This window comes from Narcine bancroftii, chromosome 5 (genome assembly GCF_036971445.1).
Source record: "Narcine bancroftii isolate sNarBan1 chromosome 5, sNarBan1.hap1, whole genome shotgun sequence".
Classification (NCBI taxonomy): Eukaryota; Metazoa; Chordata; class Chondrichthyes; order Torpediniformes; family Narcinidae; genus Narcine; species Narcine bancroftii.
Window position 1 is genome coordinate 45834696 of NC_091473.1, and position 25851 is coordinate 45860546.

The window sequence follows — 25851 nt, forward strand, 5'->3', positions numbered from 1 at the left end:
TTGTGAAGGCAGCATGGTAAGCGGAGCAGCTAGCGCAATGCTGTTACAGTGCTCACAAATGGAGCTTGAATTTAAAGGAAGATGCACTGATGGCCTGAGCATGGAGGTGAGTTGGGTTGTCAGCACAAGGAAGATGCACCGAGGGTCTGACGGAGAGACTGGCTTGGAGGTGAGTTGGGTTACACCAAGAGTCTGACTAGGACACCAGGATGAAGAACTGGTCGATGCCACTCACCGCTAGGGTGACTCTCCCAGAGTGTCTCCCTATTCCTGCAGAGTAAGAGTCTTCAATTTTATTGGTATTGGGGAGATTAGTAAGGCTTTATCTGTAAACTGGAGGAGGGGGTTAATTATGACAGAAGCAATTTTAGCATAGTGGCTAACACAACTATTGCAACACCAGCGACTGGGATTCAAATTTAAATATAAATTTTGTAACTTTTGGGAATTACTTGATGAAAGTGAACTTTACATAATTAAAGACAATAATACTGATTTTTTTTCAAATTACAGGTATTCCCTAAATTACGACCAATGTGACTTGCGTCCACCTGCATGTATGATTGAAAATTTTAAAAAATATATTAAGAAAAAATAAAATTTACATGGATTATGTTGTAGTTGACAAACTATATAGGGAATCAGGGCACGTAAGAGCCAATAATATGTGTACTTATCTTCTTAATCAGCATCCTGGGGTCCATCGTCTGGGCGCAGCCACCTTGATTCCTGTGTGTGTACATGATTCTTCGGTTGGTACGTGCACGAGAGTTAGGGGTATGAATTTGATATCATTGGGGTACTAAATTCTCACACATGCACACAGGAATCAAGATGGTCATGCCAGCCTACCGAGCCCAGGATGCCAACTAACAAGGTAAGTATGGACCAGAATGTGGAAAGATTCTCCAAGGTTGATGGACAAATTCAGGCAGCTTTAAGTTGTTATCTTCAAATCTACGATGAAAAAAAATATTTGATTAGGAAGTTTGCTTTCAGACTTCGGTATTCCACATGCGAAGGCAAAATTCCAACTTGTGTCCATTTCAAGATACAAACGATCCTTCAGTCCCAATTACAGTCGTAACTTCTACTGTGATGAAATGCTTTGAGAAGCTAGTCATGGCCAGAATTAACATGTACCTAAGTAAAGATCTGGACCCACTGTAATTCGCCTATCGTCACAAACACTCCACTTCAGATGCAATATCGCTGGCTCTCCACTCAGCTCTGGATCATCTCAAAAACAGCAATTCATACATACAGCTGCTCTTCCGAGACTATAGCTTGGCCTTCAATACCATTATTCCCAGTGCTGATCAAGAAGCTACAAACTCTAGGCCAATGGTCCTCAACCACCTTAAGTAATCTCACATACCACCTTAAGTAATCTCTTATTAACCACAGAAAATGTATGGCATAGGATGCCACAGGTGCTCTGTGGTTAGAAAGGAATTATGAAAAGTGGTATGTGAGTGGGAAAATAAAAGGTTGAGAACCACTGCTCTAGACCTCTGTATCCACCTCTGCAACTGGATCCTTGACTTTCTCATTGGAAGACCACTGTCAGTGCAAATTGGAAACAACGTCTCATCCTCACTGATCATCAACACAGGCATACTCCAAAGATACGTGCTTAAGCCCACTGCTCTACTTAAACACCCACGACTGTGTGGTCAGGCAAAATTCCAATACTCACCACTGTTGTTGGAAAATCACAAACAGCAATGAGGAAATGTACAGAAGGGAGACAGATCAGCTTGTTCAATGGTGTAGCAACAACCTTGTGCTCAACGTCAGTAAATCCAAGATGATTCTGGACTTCAGGAGGAAGTCAGGGGAATATGAACCAGTCCTCATCGAAGGCTCAGTAGTGGAGAGGGTCAAGAACTTCAAATTCCTGGGTATCAATATCTCTGGGGATCTGTCCTGGAGCTCCACATTGATGCAATCATAAAGAAAGCTCCCCAGCGGCTATACTTTGTGAGGTGTTTGAGGAAGTTTGGTATACCACGGAAGACTCTTGTAAAATTCTACTATGTACTATGGAGGGCATTCTGACCGCTTGGACAGATCCCCAGAGATATTGATACCCAGGAATTTGAAGTTCTTGACCCTCTCCACTACTGAGACCTTGATGAGGACTGGTTCGTATTCCCCTGACTTCCTCCTGAAGTCCAGAATCATCTTGGATTTGCTGACGTTGAGCACAAGGTAGTTACACCATTGAACAAACTGATCTGTCTCCCTTCTGTACATTTCCTTATTGCTTTGTGAGGTGTTTGAGGAAGTTTGGTATACCACCGAACTCTCTCGTAAAATTCTACTATGTACTATGGAGAGCATTCTGGCTGCTTGCATCACTGCCTGGTATGGAGGCATCAACTTTCAGAACAAGAATGAACTACAGATGATCGTCCTGCGTCATCACGGGCACCAGACTTCACTTCATCGAGGACATCTACACGAGGTGGTGTCTTTAAAATGTGGCCTCTATCCTTAAAGACCCCTACCACCTAGACAATGCCCTCTTCCCTCTGCTACCATCGGGAAAAAGGTACAGGAGCCTAAAGACGAGCACTCAACAGCACAAGGACAGCTTCTTCCCTGCTGCCATCAGATTCCTGAATAATCAATGAACCAGACTCTGCCTTACTTTTCATCCACTGTTATTGATTTTTTTTAAATATAATGTTGTAAGATGGTTATAATATGAATGCTTACACTATAATGCTGCAACAAAACACTGAATTTCATGACTTGTTCATGACAATAAATCCTGATTCTGAAGTGAGGGAGTACCTGTACTTTAGTTTTTTAAATAGTGTATTCTTGATATAGGTGTATTAGTCAGGCATTGTTAGTAAGAGGGAAATATGCATTTTCAGCATCCACGATCCCCGTAGGTGCTGGATAATGGGGATTTTACTGTACTTGCATTTTAAAACTATTTTTCGCTTCCCAAAAATATTTTACAGTTAATGAACCATTCCTGAAGTATAGTTAGCATGTCAATGGCAGCCAATTGAATCCCCTGTTGATGTCCTCCTCCCAAGCAAGTATATCAGCTTGGATACTGTTGAAAAGGGGTTGGGTAAGAGGTAGTATCTTAGGAGAAAATGGCAGCAGCTAACAGATCAGTGATACCATGATTGGTGCAGTTTTATAATAGGCTAGGGCAAATACTAGGTGACCAATATCAATAGAGGGACTCTTTAGTCAGGGGCAGAGATAGGAATTATTGCAGCTGCAAACAAGACTCCATGATGTTGTTTTGCATTCCTGCTGCCAGGGTCATGGATGTCTTGAAGAAAACACAGAACATTCAGAAAGAGGAGGACCTGCAGCCAAAGGTTGTGGTCCATTTTTGTTGTGATGCAAAAGGCAGAGAGATGTGCTCCTGCAAGGACAATTTTGGGTTTTGGGAGATGATGTAGGAAAGACTGCTACAAGGACATGGATTAATGGGCTCTCTTCCAGGGGAGCTGGAAACTGAACAAGAACCTAAAGAACCTAAGATTGCACCTAAACTGGATGGGCACCAATACTCATGCAGGGAGATTTTTTAAGAGCTACTCAGGAAGGCATAACCTAGCACGGCAGGGATGTGAGAACAAAGCAGTAGATGGAGGGATTGAGGGGATGTTTAGGTCAAATAAATCTGAAAGAAAAGACAGACAGGGGCAGGCTAATGAACATAGTGTAGCATGAGCGCTATGCGAAGTGTGGAGTAAGAATGACACACACATAGTCGAGTAGAGATCGAAGACTGATTTATCAAACTGCCAACTGTTTATATTCACTCCCTACCTCTGATGGCAGGAGTGATGTCATTGCAGCACCGGCCTCCGACTGTATGGTGGCACGACGGCCGTTGGTCCCTGTGGGGCCCTCGCAATCGCTGCGTTCACCTGTCATTTTGTGATCCAGGTTGTGACTTGGTTGGCGGGCTGCTATATGTCTGCCCACCCCCTCCCTCGCCAATAACCAGCGATCAGAGTGTCCGCTGCCGCTTTGGGCAGCCTACCTCAATGTCGCAGGAGCTGAGTCTTGACTGGATGGCGAATGGCTACATGGGCCAGTTTCAGGCGGTTGAGGGTAAAGGTTTCCTCTTTGCAGGCATGATTGGTGCACATGTCGACCCATTGTGCCCAACGACTCTGTATAGTCCCTCATATAGCCGTTGGAGGGGAGACTGGTACACTCATCTTCACAAAAAAACATATTCCGAGATCCTTGGGGACGCAAGATTTGGGCTGGCTCTGCAACAGGGGCTGTGGAGGAGCAAGGGTACCCAGTCTTTCCTTCAGCTGTTTCAGTGCAACTGTGAGTTTCTGGATCCTTGGCAGTGGCCAAGAATTCCCCTGCGATTATCAAGGGTGCACTGTGGACCATTTCTGCTGAAGAGGCATTAAAGTCCTCCTTCAGCATGGTGTGCATCCCCAGAAGGACCCAAGGAGTTCATCCGCCCAGTTGGGCCCCTTGATCCAGGCCATCAGGGCTGTTTTTAAGTGACTGTGGAACTGCTCCACCAACTCATTGGCCTGCGGGTGATATGCCGTGAAATGGTGGAGTTGAGTTCCCAACAGTTTGGGCAGTGCCACCCAGAACACCGAGGTAAACTGCACTCCCCTGTCGGAGATGAGATGTTCCAGGACTCCGAATCTGGACACCCAGGTGTTCATTAGTGCCCTGATACAGTCCCAATGCCTATCTCTGTGGTCATGATAGGCATTGGGACTGCCTCCTGCCACTTCATGGAGAGTCAACCATAGTGAGGAGGTATCTTGCCCCACGGGAAACCGGTAGCAGTCTCACGATGTGGACATGGCAGAACCTACGAAACGCTGGCTCAAACGTCTGGTGAGATGCTTTAGTGTGAATTTGCACCTTGGACGCCTGGAAGAGCGAGCAAGTTTTGCCCCACTGAATGACCTATTTGCAGAGCCCATGCCAGAAGAACCTGCTGGCCACCATCTTTACCGTAGTTCTGATGGCCAGTTGCGCCAGGTTGCACACTGCGTCGAAGACCTGCCATCTCCATGCTGCTGGCACAATGGGGCAGCGCTTGCTGGTGGAGACATTGCAGAGGAGCATCTAGTTACCGGGGGCGATAACAACATCCTCCAGCCGCTGCCCAGAAAGCACCATCCTGTACATTGCGATCTCAGGGCAATTATGTTGTGCCCCAGCTAGGGCTAAATAGTCTATACCCTGGGATAGGGCGTGGATGGATTGGATGGCGGGGCGGGAGATTGCATCTGCCACCAGGTTGTTCTTGCCAGCGATGCGTTGGATGCCTACGGTAAGAAAGGTGCCTTTGCTGCCTGGCCAACCACAGGTCAGACACTTTGTGGAAGTCGAAGGTTAATGATTTGTGATCTGTGAAGACATTAAATTGTGTGCCTTCCAGAAAGAATTGGGAGTACCTGACCACCAGGTACAGCACCAATAGCTCCCAGTCAAAGGCACTGCATAAAAGTTCAGGTGGCCGGAGGTGCCGGCTATAGAAGGCCAGGGGCTGCCATTACCCATTGATTAGCTGTTTGAGGACCCCTCCAACTGCTCTGCTGGAGGCGTCCACCGGTACGGCAGTCAACACCTCCAGCCTGGGATGAACCAGAAGAGTGGCATTAGCCAGAGCATCCTTAGCCTTCTGGAATACCTCTGAGACCTCCCCGTCCAAAGCAATATCTTTATTTTCCCCTGCCACAAGCACAAAAAGGGGACACATGATCTGAGCTACTGCCAGTATGAATTGATGGTAGAAGCTAATCATACCGGCAAACTCCTGCAGCCCCTTCACAGTGCAAGATTTCTTGAACTGCCGAATGGCTTCCACCCTCAGGGCAGTGATTTCGCCCCATACCTGTCAATACGATGCCCAAAAAGTTCATTCTGTCCCGCCTTAACTGACACTTGGTAGGATTGATGGTCAGCTTGCAATGGGATGAATAGTTTGTCTGAGGTGGGTCGTGTGCTCTGAATGGTTGCAGCTAGCAATAAGGATATCGTCCAAGTACATGAATGCGAAGGGGAGGTCCCAGCCCACTGTGTCCATCAGCTGTTGAAAAGTCTGAGTAGCATTCTCAAGCCCAAAGGGCATCCTCATGAATTCGAACAGGTTGAAGGGGGTGCACTGGGATTTGATGATAACCTCTGATTAAATTGACCTTTGAAAACACCCATACCCCTTGTAAATTGGCGGAAAAGTCCTGGATATGGGACACAGGGTATCTGTCTGGAGTGGTGACCTCCATGAGGCATTGGTAATCACCACACGGCCTCCATCCTCCTGCTGCTTTCAGGACCATGTTCAGGGGGGAAGCCCAGGGGCTGTCAAACCACCGCACTATCCCCAACTTCTCCATTTTCTTAAAATTCCTCTTTGACAAGGGCAAGTTCTTCTGGGGTAGGGTGGGGGAGGGAGGCAGCGCGCTCTGGTATGGAGCAGGGGACCTCAGTGAGGATGTACTGCCTTACCTTTTGCTTCAGTTCTGCAGAGGAGAATTGTGGCACCACAATTGTGGGCAACTCCACCAAGATGCGTATAGGCGTTGATGGGCAGCGTGTCGAAGTCGAGGTGGGGTCTGGTACTTTGGCTTCCCCCAGGGGCATCATCTGAAAAGTTCTGGCAAGCACTAAATGCTAAATCTACCAGCAGGCAGTGGGCACACAGGAAATCAGCTCCCAGGAGTGGTTGCATCACTGCCGCAATAGTAACAGTCCACTTAATTTGGTGGCCAACAAATTGTAGGGGCATGTTGCAGGTGCCGTATGTTTGTATAGAGGTCCTATTCACTGCCCTCGGTGTCAGGCCCAGCTTGGTGTTCCAGGTGTTTGGGGGGGGGGGGGGGGGAAATGACACTTACTTCGGCACTGATGTCCACAAAGAACCTCCTTCCCGACAGAGTCCTACACGTGAAGGAGGCTGTCATGTTGGCCATGTCGTTTTCCAGAAATCCGCAGGGTGGGTAGCGTCAACAGGCCCCCGCACCTCATCGTTGATGATGATAGCAATATGGCTGGGTGGGGAGGGGGTCCACTTGCCTCTCTGTCTGCTGTGGTCTTGTTGCTGGCTGGGTTCGGAGCTTAGTGATCTGTTCACTGGGCGCCGTTTTCTTTCTTCGCTCTCCAGAGCATGCCTAGGCTGCGAATTTCCTCAGGTCGCTGAAGTTCCCATCGACGAGCAAGAATCGGATATCCTCAGGCAGCTGCTCCAGGAAAATCTGCTCGAAGAGCAGGCAAGGCCTGTGCCCCTTGATGAGTGCAAGCATCTCGCTCATAAGGACAGATGTGGCCCTGTCCCCACAGCCATCCATGTGCAGCAAATAGAAGGCGCGCTCGCGCCATGATAGCCCGAAAGTCCGGGTTAATAGCTTTATAAGGGGACCGTATTTGGCTTGCTCCAGAGGCTCCCATAAGAAATCGACGACACTTGCTGCTGTGTCCTGGTTGAGCGAGCTCACTACATAGTAGTAGTAGGTGTTGTCAGCGTTGATTTGTTGAAGGTGGAACTGTGCCTCGGCCTGTTCAAACTATACATGTGGCTGCAACATCCAGAATGGTGGCAGACCGAATGGAGAGCTCCTTGATCTGTCATCTTTGGGTCCAACTGTCAGTTGGACTTGCTGGGGTCACCAATGTAGCATGGGCGCTACGCGAAGTGTGGAGTAAGAATGATACATATATCGTCGAATCGAGGTCGAAAACTGATTTATTGCACGGCCAACTTTGTTTATATTCACTCCTTACCTCTGACGACAGGAGTAACATCATTGCAGCGCTGGCCTCCGACTGGCTGGTATTCCCGCCATTGCCTGCTGTTTCCCACCGTGTGGGAGATTGCGTGGGACAATGGCCATTGGTCCCTTCAGGGCCCTCGCAATTGCCGCATTCGCCAGCCATTTTGTGAGCCAGGTTGCGACTTGGTTCGCGGGCCGCTACAATAGTAAGGCTGAAGGACTGAAGCATGTTTATTACAGGCATGGCAAATGAACAAACCTGGATAAATGCATGAAACTACAATGATGTGGTCGCTAGACAAACTTGGTAGTGAGATGGACAGGATTAGTAACTCAACATTGCAGGATTCAGATGTGATGTAGGCATGTAAAAGAGATGGAGAAATTACATTACTGATCAGGGAGAATGTCACAGCTAGATAGAGAAAATCCTCGAGGACTCATCCAGGGAGATAGTGCTCAGGAACAAGAAAGGTGCAATCACTGTGACACCACAGGCCTCCCAATATCAATCTGGAGATTAAAGAACAGATACGTAGGCAAATTATTGAAGAATGTAAGATCAACAAGATTGATGCAGTGTGTGACTTCAATTTCTCCACTATCGACTCGGACATCCTCAGTGCAAGAGGCTTCGAGGAGGGATTTATTAGATGCATTAAAGAGGGCTTCTTGAAGTAACATATATATAATCCAACCAGGGAAGAAGCCATTCCAAATATTGTATTAGGAAATAAGCCCAGCCAAGTGATTGGAATTTAAATGGCAGAGCATTGTGGAACAATAATCATAACTAATTACAGCTGCTAACTGAAATGACAAATGCAGGCTCAATTTTGACATTTAAGACAAATTTGGATGAATGGGAAGGGTATGGAGGGTCCAGGTGCAGATCAATGGGACTAGGCAGAAAAATAACTCGGCACATTCTGTACTAGCTGAAGGGCCTATTTTTGTTCAGTAATGTTTTCCAGTTTTATAGCTAAAACAGGACCTCAGTTGAAAGTGCTAAAGTGAGGAAAGACTAATTGCAACAGATAAGGCAGGAACTGGGGAGAGTAGATCGGGGATAGCAGGTTTTGGATACGTCGACATCTGACCTGCTGGAGTCGTTTACAGGCTAGCTGGTTCAAGTTCAAGCTTATTGTCATCTGACCGTACCTGTACATATACAACCGATGAAACGGTGCATATCCAAACGATAGAGCACACATACAGAGGCACACAAAACACTTTACACACAAATGACATAGCAATCCAAACGAAGTATATATAAAACTAATTTACAGGTTACAAGGATTATTTGAAAGGAAAGAAATTGAAACAGGTGGGGTAGAGTCTGTTTGGATAGAATTAAGAAATTGTAAAGGCATGAGGACCATAATGGGGGTCATTTACAGGCCTCCGAAAAGTAGCTTAGCTATCACTAGAAGTATAAATCAGGAATTAAGAGTGGCATGTCAAAGTGGTAGCAATACAGTAGTTATGGGGGACTTTAACATGAAGGTGGACTGGGATAATCAGACGGGGGCAGGAGCACAAGAGACTGAGTTTATTGAATGTCTACGAGATACTTTCTTGGAGCAGCTAGTGGAGGAACCTACCAGGGGGAAGTCGATTCTGGACTTGGTGCTGTGCAGTGACGCAGAGTTAATAAGTGACCTCGATGTAGGGGAGTCATTAGGGAATAGTGACCATGGTATGGTTACTATTGAGCTGCAATTAGAAAGGGAAAAAGAAAGGAAGTCGGAAGCATCTGTACTGCAGTTAAATAAAGGGGATTATGCAGCTATGAGGGAGGAGCTAGCCAAAATAAAATGGAAAGATACACTAGCTGGGAGGACAACTGGGGAAAAATGGCAGGTATTTTTGGACATTTTTCACAGGTTTCAGGACAAATTTATTCCAAAGTGGAGGAAAGGCTCTAGGAGATGCAAATGGCAGCCGTGGCTAACTAATGAAATCAAGTGTAATATCAAATCCAAAGGGAGTAAGTATAGGATAGCGAAGCAGAGTGGGAAGTTAGAGGATTGAGAAACCTCCAAAGAGCATCAGAGGGTAACTAAGAAAGTCATAAGAGAGGGGAAAATGAAGTACGAGAGAAAATTAGCAAATAATATAATGGAGGATAGCAAAAGCTTTTTTAAATATGTGAAGAGGAAGAAATTGGTTCGGTCTAAAATTGGTCCATTAAGAATGGAAAAGGGTGAAATTATTACCGGAAACAAGGAGATGGCTGAGGAATTTAACAAATACTTTGCAACTGTCTTCACCAAGGAGGATATAGGTTATGGTCAGTTAGGGGGTAGTGGTCATGCGGTATCAAGAGACTTGGGGATCTAATGGATATCCGGATCCAGAAACAGGAGGTTGTGAGTAAATTGTTGGGACTGAGGGCTGATAAATGCCCAGGGCCTGATGGGCTGCATCCCAGGGTGCTGAAAGAAGTTGCTATGGAAATTGTGGAAGCACTGGTCGACATTTTTCAAAGTTCCATAGATTCGGGGGAGGTCCCTGAGGATTGGAGAGTGGCTGATGTGGTGCCAATTTTTAAGAAGGGAGAAAATGGGAAATTATAGACCGGTCAGCCTGACGTCAGTGGTGGGGAAGATATTGGAATCTATCATAAAAGGAGTAATAGCAGGACACTTAGGCAGAAATAATAGTATAAGGGCTAGTCAGCATGGATTCCTTAAGGGTAAGTCATGCTTGACTAACCTTCTGGAATTTTTCGAGGATGTAACAAAGAGGGTGGACTTGGGAGAGCCAGTGGGTGTGGTGTATTTGGACTTCCAGAAGGCCTTTGATAAGGTACCGCACGGGAGACTAGTGGGCAAGATCAGGGAGCATGGTATTGGAGGTAAGGTGCTGACATGGATAGGAAATTGGTTAAGAAATAGGAAACAAAGATTTGGGGTAAGCGGGTCTTTTTCAGGATGGCAGGATGTGACGAGTGGAGTGCTGCAGGGATCGGTAATGGGTCCTCAGTTGTTTGTAATTTATGTAAATGATTTGGATGAGGGGATTATTAATAACTTGAGCAAATTTGCAGATGACACGAAACTGGGTGGCGGTGTGGGGTGTGAGGAGGATGTCAGGAAAATGCAGAGGGACGGACAGGTTGGGGGAGTGGGCTGCTGAATGGAAGATGACGTTCAATGTGAGCAATTGTGAGGTTATCCATTTTGGGGGCAATAATAGGAAAGCTGAGTATTATTTAAATGGAGACAAGCTAGGGAGTGGGGAGGAGCAAATGGATCTGGGAGTACTTGTTCACCGGTCACTGAAGACTAGCATGCAAGTTCAGAAAGCTGTGAAGAAGGCAAATGGCATGTTGGCTTTCATAAAGAGGGGATTGGAGTATAGGAACAGAGACACCCTTCTGCAGTTGTACAGGGCCCTGGTGAGACCCCACCTGGAGTATTGCGTCCAGTTCTGGTCTCCAATTTTGAGGAAGGACATACTAGCTATAGAGGGTGTGCAGCGCAGATTTACAAGGTTAGTTCCAGGGATGGCGGGGTTGACATATGCTGAAAGGCTAGAAAAACTGGACTTGTATCCGATGGAGTTTAGAAGGATGAGGGGGGACATGATTGAGGTATACAAAATTATCAGGGGGATAGACAGGGTGAAGTCGGATTACTTGTTCCCAATGATGGGGGAGACGAGGACTAGAGGGCATAGTTTAAGAATACAGGGTAGGCCCTTTAGGACGGAGATGAGAAAACATTTTTTTACCCAGAGAAGTGTGAATCTGTGGAATGCTCTGCCACAGAGGGTGGTAGAGGCAGATTCGCTGATTATGTTCATAAGAGAGTTAGATAAGACTCTAGTGGGCAAAGGAGTTAAGGGTTATGGGGATAAGGCTGGAAAGGGGTACTGATGGTAGTGATCAGCCATGATCTGTAAAATGGCGGTGCTGGCTCGACGGGCCAAAGGGCCTACTCCTGCTCCTATTGTCTATTGTCTATTCAAGTCTCATCGCCTCCAGGAAGAAATTGTTTCCCAGCCTAACAGTTCTGACTTTTATACTCCTGTACTTCTTCCTTGAAGGTAGTGTCTCAAAGATGGATGGTAAGAGTCCTCAATGATTCACTAACCCTTCTTTTAGCTCCACTCCCTATAGATATCATTTATGGAGAGAAGGGAGACCCCAGTAATCTTCTCAGCAATTTTTAAATCACCCTCTGGACTGACTTCTGATCTGATGCTCAGCCAGGGAACTCTCTATTATGCTCCTGTAGAACGTTGTTAGGATGGTGGCCAGTAGCCTTACTCTCAACCTCCTTAGGAACTGTAGGTGCTGCTATGCCTTCCTGACTAATAAGGTGGTGTTTTGGGTCCAGTATAGATAACGCTTTAAATGGACACCAAGAAACCTTGTGCTCCCCATTATCTCTATGACAGAGCCATTGATATGTTCTGGGGAGTGGTCCTCCATCCTCCTGAAATCCACAATCATCTCCTTTGTCTTATCCACATGGAGACTTAGGTTGTTGCTCTTGTCCCTTGGTACAATCTTTCATCCTCTTCTGGATTGCTGCCGATGAGGCCAACTACCAGTGTCATACACAAACAATGGTTCTGTTGGAGGTGAACCTGGGAGTACAGTCGTGAGTTCACAGCATTAACAGTAGTGAGCTGAGCACACAGCTCTGAGGAGCCCTTGATGTGGCTTGAGGCTTTGCTGCCAACCTGGACAAACTGTGGTGTTTCAATCAAAAAGTTCAGGATCCAGTTGCAGAGGAGAGGAGTTGCACAGAATTAAAGGCAAACATGTTCTTTTGAGAAGCAAGAAAAGAATGATAAGATTTCATCTTCATGTTGAATGTGGGGCCACTCTTAGATTTTGGCCAATGGTATGTTAGGTGATCCAAAGAAACAGACTGTAATTAACTTCAGACACAATTAAGATGACCCCACTGTGGCAGTGGTCCTGGAGGGGGAAGGGAAGATACAGGAAAGAAAGCAAACCTTCCAATATGGTGAGCCAACCTTTCAACTTAGAAAGATATCTAAAATATTCCTGGTTAGAGTGCTATGTCTAGGCAATCATGGCAGATGGTTTGAATTCCCTGAATTTGTAATAATTTGGGGGATAAAAGCACGGAGGATGTTATTTGATAAGTAATTCAATGGCCTGAAAAAAAGTGAAGATCATTTTAAAATCATGCCAATTCTAATGCAGAATTGTGATGCCATCTGTACAACAAATACTATTGGTCAATTTTTTAAAATTGAGGAATAATGGTTAGGCAAGACTATTATAATGCCAGTAAACCAGAGACAAATCAAGTGCTGTCTGAAAGGAGTTTGTATGTTCTCCCCATGTCTGAGTGAATTTTCTCCAGGAGTTCCGAACGCCTCCCAACTCTCTCAACCTACGGGATTTGTAGGTTAATTGAGGTATTTGGGTGGCATGGGCTCATGGGCCAGAAGAACCATTTAACAGGCTGCATGTGTAAATTAAAAATTAAAAATTAAATTACAAAGAGTCTGTGGACATTGACTCTTTTTTACACCAAAGAAGCCACTCAGTTCTCAGTCCTGTGTTGTTCAAGGAGTCCCATCAGCTCAGGATAATGAGGGGAAAGCTTTGACAGCAGTGACCAAAGATCAATTAACAAACACGCCTCTGAACTATTAGGCCAGTAGACTATTGTTATATGCACATAATGGCTATCTCCTTACATCTTTTGTATGTGCACTGATGTAATTTGCAGTCTCTGAGTCATCAGCACATTTGGTGAGCCACTTTTTAATAGTGGTGCAGTCCGTGGGTGCATGGTACATCTGGCGACACTTGAAGCTGCAAGATAAGAGATGCTCATCAGAATTCAAATAATGTCACTACCTCCAAATTTAGATAGGCAACAACTCAGATTAAAGTAAATACATTTCCAATACAATCTAATTCAATTCCTAATCAAACTTGACTGAGTGCAGATGGAGTGCTTCACGGTTGAGGGAGTAATCTGTTGATACAATGTTAAAATGTTCAAACAAGATCTACCCACCCTGTTCACTCAGATAAACATTGACGATCACGTTGCACTCAGACAACGACAAAGAATTGTGATGCCATCCGTACAACAAATATTTTTGGTCAACTCAGAATCCTGACATACATTGACACGTTTTTCTCATTCTTGTCGTGCGAAATTACACGATCTGAAGCAGTTGCCAAGTACATCAACAGGACCAACATGTAAAATAGTCACTGTACATGGAGACGGCATAGATGTGATGCAATCATTTTCCTGAAACATGAACATTTCCTCCCTTTACAGATGCCACCAGATTTTATTGTTTTAATTAGGAAGTTGCAGCATCTAATATATTTTGCTTATTGAGTAATTTTACTTTTGCCTTTCTATCCTCAAACTGCATTCCTCCTCCAAAACCTCAATCCAAAACTAACTCTCTCCAGCTAACCAGATCTTAAAACCTCAATCCAAAACTAACTCTCTCCAGCTAACCACATCTCAAAACCTCAATCCAAAACTAACTCTCACCAGCGAACCAGATCTCAAAACCTCAATCCAAAACTAACTCTCTCCAGCTAACCAGATCTCAAAACCTCAATCCAAACCTAACTCTCTCCAGCGAACCAGATCTCAAAACCTCAATCCAAAACTAACTCTCTCCAGCGAACCAGATCTCATAACCTCAATCCAAAACTAACTCTCTCCAGCTAACCAGATCTCAAAACCTCAATCCAGAAACTAACGCTCTCCAGCTAACCAGACCTCAAAACCTCAATCCAAAACTAACTCTCTCCAGCTAACCAGATCTCAAAACCTCAATCCAAAACTAACTCTCTCCAGCTAACCAGATCTCAAAACCTCAATCCAAAACTAACTCTCTCCAGCTAACCAAATCTCAAAACCTCAATCCAAAACTAACTCTCTCCAGCTAACCAGGTCTCAAAACCTCAATCCAAAACTAACTCTCTCCAGCTAACCAAATCTCAAAACCTCAATCCAAAACTAACTCTCTCCAGCTAACCAGATCTCAAAACCTCAATCCAAAACTAACTCTCTCCAGCTAACCTGATCGCAAAACCTCAATCCAAAACTAACTGTCTCCAGCTAACCAAATCTCAAAACCTCAATCGAAAACTAACTCTCTCCAGCTAACCAGATCTCAAAATCTCAATCCAAAACTAACTCTCTCCAGCTAACCAGATCTCAAAACCTCAATCCAAAACTGTCTCCAGCTAACCAAATCACAAAACCTCAATCCAAAACTAACTCTCTCCAGCTAACCACATCTCAAAACCTCAATCCAAAACTAACTCTCTCCAGCTAACCAGATCTCAAAATCTCAATCCAAAACTAACTCTCTCTAGCTAACCAGATCTTAAAACCTCAATCCAAAACTAACTCTCTCCACCTAACCAAATCTCAAAACCTCAATCCAAAACTAACTCTCTCCAGCTAACCAGATCTCATAACCTCAATCCAAAACTAACTCTCTCCAGCTAACCAGATCTCAAAACCTCAATCCAAAACTAATTCTCTCCAGCTAACCAAATCTCAAAACCTCAATCCAAAACCAACTCTCTCTAGCTGACCAGATCTCAAAACCTCAATCCAAAAGTCTCTCAAGCTAACCAGATCTGAAAACCTCATTCCAAAACTAACTCTCTCCAGCTAACCAATTCTCAAAACATCAGTCCAAAACTAACTCTCTCCAGCTAACCAAATCTCAAAACCTCAATCCAAAACTAACTGTCTCCAGCTCACCAGATCTCAAAACCTCAATCCAAAACTAACTTTCTCCAGCTAACCAGAAAAACTATTTGTGGGAAATAATATTTGTGGAATTTATTTGCTGAATAATATATATTGTTGCCTTTTTGCAATGAGAGGCAAACATGGAAAATGCACACTTTTTAGGGATAAAAAGTGCAACTTGGCATGTTGATATCTCTATTTCTGAACAGCATAGTCTAGAAACATAATGTTAAGAAGAAAACTGCTCATTATTTTTTGAAAATTTTATTTAAGACTTTTATAAAGTTATAAACAACAAATATGTAATATGAAATACACACAAAAAAATTAATAATGAAAACACCCCTTCCCCCCCCCTCCCCTCATCTAAACCATCCCCTCCCCACCTTCCGCCCCGGAGCCTTAAACACAGAAAAAAATTTCCAGGTATTAAATACTAACTGTTTGGTATGTCAACTCTGTTCAAATAATCTACTTAAGATCTATAGCCATATATTCTAATATAAACTCCACATTTTAACAAAAAAAAATTATTATTTCACAAATTATGTTATTTTTTCCAAATATAAACATGATTGTAATTCATTGTGCCATCTTTATATATTCATCTCTACATCATTTTTCCATGTAACAACTATACATTTTCTTGCTACTGCTAACCTTAAAACTGCTCAAATGACAAATGGATGCTAGCTAAATATAATACATTAAACGTTCAGAGACAAAAGATAAGACAATTATTTGGGTTGGTACCAAAACCTTACCCCAAAATGAGTTGACAAAAGGAAAAAAATAAATCCATGGAGTAATGCAGCCTGGAAACATGCCCTTTGGCCCACTGAGTTTATACCATCAACCATCCATTTATGGTAATCCTACAGTGATCCAATTTCTTATTCTCCCAACATTCAGAACAATTTACAGCAGCCAACTCACAAGTCTTTGGGATGTAGGAAGACACCAAAGTACCCAGAGGAAACCCAAGAAGAATTTGCAAACTCTACACAGGCACCACCAAAGGTCAGGATTGAACCCAGGTCTCTGACCATGAGGCAGAAACCCTACTGGCCACCATGCTACCACAACAGAAATCTGAGAGTTAATGGCAGAGACATTTTTGTTAAGACAGACATGGACCCAGAAATAAGTCACAAATAAAATAATTACTCATATATCCAATGGGGAAATCAAAGAAAAAAATCTTTCATTTAGATTGCAGTCAGAATATGGAAGTTAATCTCATAAAAAGTTGAAGCAGATAAGCCCATTCAGCATACATACATCCCAACCTGTGTAACTTGCTCCAGTTATCTAGTTGTGACCTGAGCATATCCTGTATCTTAAACAATCTCCTCTTTCAAAGAATCTGCATCTGTTTCTCCTGCAAGGTCTTCACCTAGCAAACCAATGAAACTAAGCCTTCAGACAGCTACCACAGTCCTACAGTCAACTGTTCCTTTATGAAAAAATGGCAGTGTGGCAGCACACTTATTTGTAGCAGTGAACCAGCTCCGCTTGTTACATGCAGTCAGCGGAACAGCCTTTGTACAGACTGGAAGTACGCGTACCCGCTTAAGTCAGTGTGACATGAGTTCCAGGAAGTAAGGGGCGGGCTACAGAGGGCTTTAAAGGCTGTGGTGTGAAACTCAAAGTAAACCTGTTGTCCTTAATGAGCTCAGAGCTTGCTCTCTCAGTTCTTCTCACTGCTCTCACGTACACACTAACACACTGGTGATCCCGATGAGTCTCCACGTTCTGAAGACTCGGCGCACAATAGACCCCGCAGCTGTAGGCGCCATTGCGGATGAACAGGCACTTAGGATTGAGGTTTTGAGATCAGGTTAGCTGGAGAGAGTTAGTTTTACATTGAGGTTATGAGATCTGGTTAGCTGGAGAGAGTTAGTTCTGAATGAACAGGCACTTAGTTCGTTCAAGAGGAGGCCCAGTTCCAGATCAAAGGATTACCTCAGGTTCAACAAAATACTTCCATGTTGTCAGCTTGCTGGGCCAAGTATCCACCGCATCAGTCGATGACCTCATCCAATCGCTGCCAGGGGAAGGTAAATACATGGCTCTAAAGACCCTCCTCATAAACACGCAGGCTTTCAAGGCACGAAAAGGCCGTCAGGCTCCTCCACCTGGATGTCCTAGGGGACAGGACACTGTCCGCCCTCATGGACGAGATGCTCACCCTGGCAAGAGGGACACAAGCCCTGGCTCATGTTTGAGCTGGAATTCATCAAGCAAACGCCCGAAGACATTAAGCTGATGCTGGTTGACGCAGCATGGGCAGACGTCCTTTACCGCTCCTCCAAACACAAGTCCGAAGGGACAGTCAACCATGTTACAAAGCCGCCACCAAGACAGTGCCCAAGACCAGCCCAACACGTGAACCAGAACCACCCTGCCCACGAACTGAGAAGCCTGACCCGAACTGATGCTTCTACCACCAAAGATGGGGTGCAGGAGCTTGCAGGTGCCGCCAACTGTGCTCATTTCAGGGAAATGACAGGGCCAGCCTGGCCAGCCAAACAGCTTATTCCACGTCTAGAACAGGATCTCAGGCCGCAGATTCCTCGTGGACACAGGTGAGGAGATAAGCGTCATCCCCCAAAGTTGCTCGAGACATGCATGAGACCTGCATGCAGCCAGCAACACCATTATTAAAACTTTCAGCAAAAAGCAAGACCACTTTCAATTGGTCATTTATACTGACATCCATAGACAAACCACTTCTGGGAGCTGATTTCTTGCGGGCACACTGCCTACTGGTAGACATCCAGGGCAGGTAATTGGTCCACGCAGAGGTTGAAGCATGGTGTCCAGCACCACATCTCAACTACAGGCCTGCCTGTACATTCCCGAGCCCAGCACTTAGCTCCCAACAAGCTCAACCTCACCAAGGAAGAGTTTAAGCGCATGGAGGAACTTGGTTTCATCCGCCAGTCCATGAGCCTCTCCCCCTCCACTTGGTGCCCGTCCAATGGCAGCTGGAGACCCTACAGAGTCTACAGGTGCCTCAATGACACCCGACTGCTACCTGATCCCTCACATACAGGATTTTGCACCAAACCTCCAAGGTCAACCTGATCCGGGAATACCACCTGATCCCAGTTCACCTGGAAGATGTCCAGAATACCGCTAGCATCACCCCTTTCGACCTCTGAGTTTTTGCACATGCCATTTGGCCTAAAGAACACAGCCCAGACCTTCCAGCTCCTCATGGACACAAAGACTTTCAGTTCCTCTTAATCTACCTGGACGATATCCTGGTTGTAAGTGAGACTCTGAGGAGCACATCTCCCATCTCTGCCAGCTTTTCAACCAGCTAACTGAATACTGCTTCATCATCAACCCAGCGAAGTGCCAGTTCAGCCTCGACGAAATCAACTTTTTGGGCCACAGGAACACCAAGGACGGTGTCACTCCTTTATTGGACAAGGAGAAGGCTATCCGACAGTTCGCCACGCCATCAACCTTGAAAGGACTGCAAGAATTCGTGGGCATGGTGAACTTTTACAACAGGTTCATATCCGCAGTTGCCAGCATCATGCGCCCACTCTTCGAGGTAATGTAGGACTCCAAGAAAGACCTCGACTGGACTGATGGGGTGCAGGCCGCATACCAAAGAGGCCCTGGCTACCACAACAATACTTGTCCACCCACGCATGTACGTGCCCACAGCCCTCACTGTTGATGCATCCAACACAGCGGTGGGCTGTGTTCTGGAACAGTTTATGGACAACACTTGAAGGCCCCTCGTCCTTTTCAGCCATCTCCTACGATCGCCTGAACTGAAGTACAGCATGTTTGACAGAGAACTGCTAGACCTCTACCTCACCATCCACCTTTTCTACCTTGGAGAGGTGGCCTTTCATGATCTACACGGACCACAAGCCACTCAATCTTGCTTTCTCCAAGTTCTCCGTCCCACGGTCTGCCTGCCAGCAGCGGCACTTATCCTACGTCTAAGAATTCACCACCTGCATCCGCTACCTCTCTGGCAAAGAGAACAGAGTCGCTATGCACTTTCCAGCTGTTCGTACCCTGTCGCATGACATCAACTACCACAAACTGGCAAGAGCCCAGCAAGATGACGCCGAGACCCATAGCTTCAGGGCAGAGATCATGAGTCTGCATATCCAGACGTCCCATTGGACACTAATGGCGCGACCTTGCACTGCTATGTCTCTACTGGCCAACCCCAACCAATCGTCCCTGCCCAATGGAGATGAACAGTTTTTGACACGCTACACGGCCTTTCCCATCCCTCCATCTGAACCACGGTGCAGATGATATCCTCCCAGTTCATCTGGCATGGGCTGTGCGAGCAGGTTAATAAATGGGTGAAAACCTGCGCACACTACCAAGCCCCGTCTCCAACAGCATGTCTATCTCGACATAGTGGGCCCCTTGCTGTTCTCCTGACGGTCACACTACCTGCTCACAATGGTGGACAGATTTACCAGCTGGTCAGAGCCTCCACTATCCCAGACATTCCTCTCCACCTGGGTTCCCCGATTTGGAGTCCCAGTGCACATAACAACTGATGGGGGGCCCCAATTCACTTCTGCCATTTGGAACGAACTCTGCAAACTCCTGGATATTAAGCTACACCACACCATCGCCTACCATCCCCAGTCCAATGGTTTAGTTGAGCACTTTCATCGCCACCTTAAGTTACCACTGATGGCAAGGCTAGAGAAGCCAAATTGGGTGGACAAACTGCCGTGGGTCCTCTTCGGAATCCACACATCACTACAGGACAACCTGTGAGCCTCCTCAGCTGAGTTGGTCTACAGTTAACCCCTAGCAGTCCCAGGGCAATTCCTGCCTTTACCGCCAGAGCAGGACAACGGCACTGCCATCGTTCTAGAAAGACTGAAAGATAAACTGGGATCACTCTCACCACCACCACCATCACGACATTGCCACTCCCCCTCAGCTTACCCCACTTGCCTAGACACCTGTGACTATGTGTTCGTGCGCAGGGGCAGACACAGGCCACCCCTCAAGCATCCATACAAGGGACCCTATAAAATACTTCACAGGAATGCATCCACTTTCACTCTTGACATTGGGGCAAAGAAGAACTGTTCATCCTGGACTGCCTCAAAATGGCACACTTGGACTTGTGATAGCAGTGGTAGTCCCATCTCCAACATGCAGGGGTTGGCCATCGAAGCAGGAGACTTCACCCATGATACGCAGTGAGATCACCGGCGCCGGTTCTTGGGGGGGGGGGGGGGGGGTGTTGTGTGGCGGTGCACATATTTGCAGTAGCGAACTAGCTCCGCTTATTACACGCGATCAGCGGAAGAGCCGCAACAAAGATAACATCGTGAGTCCTTCTCTTTCGGTACAGGCCGGAAGCATGCGTACACGGTTATGTCAGTGTGACGTGAGTTCCAGGATATAAGGGGCTGGCTACAGAGGGTCTTAAAAGCTGCAGTGCAAAACTCAAAGTAAACTAGCTGTGCTTAACTAGCTCACAGCCTGCTGTCCCAGTTTTTCTCAATGCGCTCGCATGCACGCTATCACAGCAGACCACTTAGAGTAGTTAAATTTTACGCCTGACGAAAGACACTGTCACTTCAATTGGATTCTATTTAATAAATACACAGAAGAAATTTGGCATCATTTTCCATTCCAATGTCTAAGTAGCCGATCATTTAGAAACTTCATGGAAGAGCAAATCAGAGCAAATCAACACAGTTGGTGCACAATGGACTAACATATGGTGTTTTCAAGAAAATCACAAGATAAAACAATATGCTCTTCAGCTTCTTTTAGACTGCACTCAAATTGTTATAAGGAAACAAATTTTCTCTTGGAGATTAGTGACAGAAGAGATCTATTGAGTCATGAAAGGTTTTTGATAATGTGAATATAAAAATAATATTTCCACTTGTGCAGAAGAGCACAACTCGAAACCTTCAACAAAATACAGTCAATGAATACATTCAATAGGGAATTTAGAACAAATGCCTTTATCTAAAGAGCAGAGAATAGGGAGCTTGTGACCACAGGCAGTGATTCAAGCAAATAAAGGACCGATTCATATAACCATATAACAGTTTATGCCATGGAAACAGGCCATCTCGGCCCTACAAGTTCACGCCAGTTTACTCAAACAACTACGCTAGCTCCCCCCGCCTATTCTCCGCCCATAACTCTCTAACCCCCTCTTATCCATGTATATATCCAGCCTTCTCTTAAATGAAAGAATTGACTCTGCCTCAACTATTTCCTCCAGAAGATTATTCCATTCAGCCACCACCCTCTGAGTGAAGAAGCATCCTCCAATGTTTCTTCTAAAATTTTGCTCCCTTACCCTCAACTTGTCTCCTCTTGTTTCAACCTCCCCTGCTCTCAGAGGGAAGAGTCTACTTGCATCTAGTCTATCTATTCCCTTCATAATTTTAAACTCCTCTATCAAATCCCCTCTCAACCATCTATGTTCCAAGGAATAAAGTCCTAACCTCTTCAATCTTTCTCTGTACTGGAGGAGTCACGTGATGGAGTAGTGGCCGGACGGTGAACTCCAGCCTTCTCCAGAAAAGTCAGAAAAAACAAAGCAAAACACAAAGGCACAAAAATAAAAATCAAAGTAAAGTGAATATAAAGGTGGAAAGAAGATGGCGACGAAAAAAGAAAAGTCGAAACCAACGGTAAGAAGAGAGGAGGAGAAGACAACGGAAGATGAAGGAAAAGGCCTTACCTGTTCGAAGAGGCCCGCGGTGGAGAGAGAAACCCGCTCCCTCAGGTCGGTAGAAAGTGGACTACAAAAATGGCTCGATGAGCCGAGTAAAAGTGCGCAACTGCGCATGAAAAAAAACACACCGACGGGAGGGGTGACCAGCTGGGGAGTCGATCTCCACAGCCGGCAATGACAGCTGCAGAACACCTGCAGCAAGAGGAGAACATAGAAGACAACGAAAACAAGAAAGAAGAGAAGAAAAGGGCAACAAAGAAACAACAGATGGCCAACCCAGAGGAAGAAGAAGAGGAAGAGGAAGAGTACAGTGAAATAGAAGAAGAAGGGAAAGGCAAGGTAAAGGATATACTTGCTCTTGTTAGAGGATACATGGAGTCATTTAAAGAATGGCAAACACAGGAATTCAATGATTTAAGAAGAAGAATAAACAACACAGAAGAGAAAGTGATTAAAATAGATATGACCTTAACAGAAATGGGGAAAAAAATGGACAAGATGGAAGAATGGGCAGTAGCAGCAGAAATGGAGGTAGAAGACTTAAAAAAGAAATTGGAGGAATCTAATAAAAAAACTAAAGAGACACAAGAACTACTAGCTCAAAAAATAGATATAATGGAAAATTATAACAGAAGAAATAACATAAAGATAGTGGGCCTTAAGGAAGATGAAGAAGGCAAGAATATGAGGGAGTTTATAAAAGAGTGGATCCCTAAGACCCTAGGATGTCCAGAACTACAGCAAGAAATGGAAATAGAAAGGGCACATAGAGTATTGGCCTCTAAACCACAACCACAACAAAAACCAAGATCTATTGTAGTAAAATTCCTAAGATATACTACAAGCGAAAAGGTACTGGAGAAAACAATGGAAAAAGTAAGAGAGGACAATAAGCCACTGGAGTACAAAGGGCAAAAAATCTTCATTTATCCAGATATAAGTTTTGAACTCCTAAATACAGCAAAGGCGATTTTATGGAAGAAAGGGTATAAATTTATACTAAAGCATCCAGCGGTATTGAAAATATTTATTCCAGGACAACAAAACAGACTATTCTTGGATCCAGAGGAAGCACGAAAATTTGCAGAACAATTACAAAATAGACTGAGAGATGAAGACGTGTAACGAGAGTACAAAAGACTGCGAACTAAAAAGACATAAGTTTTGAACTCCTGAAGAAGAGGAAGGAGTTCAAAACATCGAAAATGATCTTATGGAAAAAAAACTATTCTCGGATCGAGAGGAAGCAAGGAAATTTGCAGAACAACTACAAAACAAACAGAGAGATGAAGACATGTAATAAGAGTAAAAATGACCACGATTTATATGTATGTGGGTAAAGAGGTATATGTGTGTATATGTATAATGTGGATACATGAATGTATCCGTATTTAGAGGAAAATATAGATAGTATAGACAAGAATTAATAAGGGAAGGAAAAGGAATAGAGGGAATAAGGAGGGAATTAAAAGAGTGACCTTTGTCACATATGAAAAGTGAAATCTTTTCTGGGGGGGCTGGGTGGGGGGGGTGTTACGGTCACTGCAAAATCAGCTGACGCTTGCGAGTGAATTCGCAAATCCAAATGGAGAGGGGAGATGTGGTTGTCCGACAAGGGATAAAGGACAACTCAGAAGGGGAAGGGGGGATTGGGGCTAAAGAAGTTTTAAATAGGAGAATAAGGAAAATGTTTGATGTTTTAGGAATGTTGTCTTATAAAGGATTCAAAACAAGAAAACAGAAATGGATAAGAAGGAAAGGTAATGATGGAGAAACGGAAAGGGAAGATAAACAAAGTATAAAATGGCTACGTTGAACTATATGACTTTAAATATTAATGGAATACATAACCAAATTAAAAGGAAGAAACTGGTAAATTTACTGAAAAAAGAAAAAATTGATATAGCATTTGTCAAAGAAACACATTTAACTGAATTGGAGCATAAGAAATTAAAGAGAGATTGGGTAGGACACGTAACAGCAGCATCGTATAATTCAAAAGCAAGAGGAGTTGCTATATTAATTAGTAAAAATGTGCCATTTAAAATAGAAGAGGAAATAATAGATCCAGCAGGGAGATATGTAATGATAAAATGTCAGATATATTCGGAGTTTTGGAATCTACTCAATGTATATTCACCTAACGAAGAAGATCAAAAGTTTATGCAAGATATCTTTTTGAAGATAGCAGATACGCAAGGGAACATATTAATAGGAGGGGATTTCAACCTGAATTTGGATTCAAATATGGACAAAACTGGGAAAAAAATTAACAGAAAGAACAAAGTAACCAAATTTATAATTAAATCGATGGAAGAAATGCAACTTTTGGATATATGGAGGAAACAACACCCAAAGGAAAAGGAATATTCATATTACTCGGCTAGACATAAAACATACTCAAGAATAGACCTATTTTTGTTATCAGCTCGTATGCAAGATAGAGTAAAAAAAACAGAATATAAAGCTAGAATACTATCGGACCATTCACCCTTAATATTGACAGTAAAGTTAGAGGACATCCCTCCAAGAATGTATAGATGGAGATTAAACCCCATGTTACTTAAAAGGCAGGATTTTAGAGAATTTATTGAAAAACAAATAAAAATGTATTTTGAAATAAATACGGAATCAGTGGAAGATAAGTTTATACTATGGGATGCAATGAAAGCATTCATTAGAGGGCAAATAATAAGTTATGTAACCAAGATGAAGAAGGACTATAATCAGGAAACAGAGCAGTTGGAAAGGGAAATAGTAAATATAGAAAAAGAATTAGTAATGAAGGAAGATATCACTAAAAGAAGAGAATTGGCGGATAAAAAAATAAAATATGAAACACTACAAACATATAAGGTGGAGAAAAATATATTGAAGACAAAACAGAAATATTATGAACTAGGCGAAAAAACGCACAAAATCCTAGCATGGCAGCTTAAGACAGAACAAGCTAAGAAAATGGTATTGGCATCAAGGAAAAAAGACAAACAAATTACATATAATCCAAAAGAAATTAAGGAAAACTTTAGAGAATTCTATGAACAATTATACCGAACTGAAAACGAAGGGAAAGAAGGGAAAATAGATGAATTTCTAACTAAAATTGAACTACCAAAACTACAAATAGAGGAACAAAATAAATTAACAGAGCCATTTGGAATAGTAGAAATACAAGAGATAATAAAAAAATTACCAAATAATAAGACACCAGGAGAGGATGGATTCCCAATAGAATTCTATAAAACATTTAAAGACTTATTAATTCCGCCCCTCCTGGAAGTAATCAATCAGATTGATAAAACGCAAAGCTTACCAGATTCATGTAAAACAGCAATAATTACAGTAATACTAAAGCAAGGGAAAGATCCACTCACACCAGCGTCATATAGACCAATATCTTTACTTATCACAGATTATAAGATAATAGCTAAATTATTAGCAAACAGATTAGCAGAGTATGTACCGAAAATGGTAAATCTAGACCAAACTGGATTTATCAAAAAAAGACGCACAACAGACAATATTTGTAAATTTATTAACTTAATTCATGCAGTAGAAGGGAATAAAGCACCAACAGTAGCAGTTGCTTTAGACGCAGAGAAGGCCTTTGACAGAGTAGAATGGAATTATTTGTTCAAAGTATTGCAAAAAT

At 43.9% G+C, this 25851-nt stretch overlaps 1 protein-coding gene across 3 annotated transcripts in view; it reads right to left on the bottom strand.

The window, feature by feature from the left end:
• Nucleotides 1-25851, bottom strand: part of arih2 (ariadne homolog 2 (Drosophila)) — a 147185-nt gene that overhangs the window by 16233 nt on the left and 105101 nt on the right. For all 3 annotated transcript variants that reach the window (XM_069937319.1, XM_069937317.1, XM_069937318.1), the window contains exon 8: nt 13437-13554. In XM_069937319.1, coding sequence (XP_069793420.1) covers nt 13437-13554 — 118 coding nt within the window. The remainder of the gene's footprint in view (nt 1-13436; nt 13555-25851) is intronic.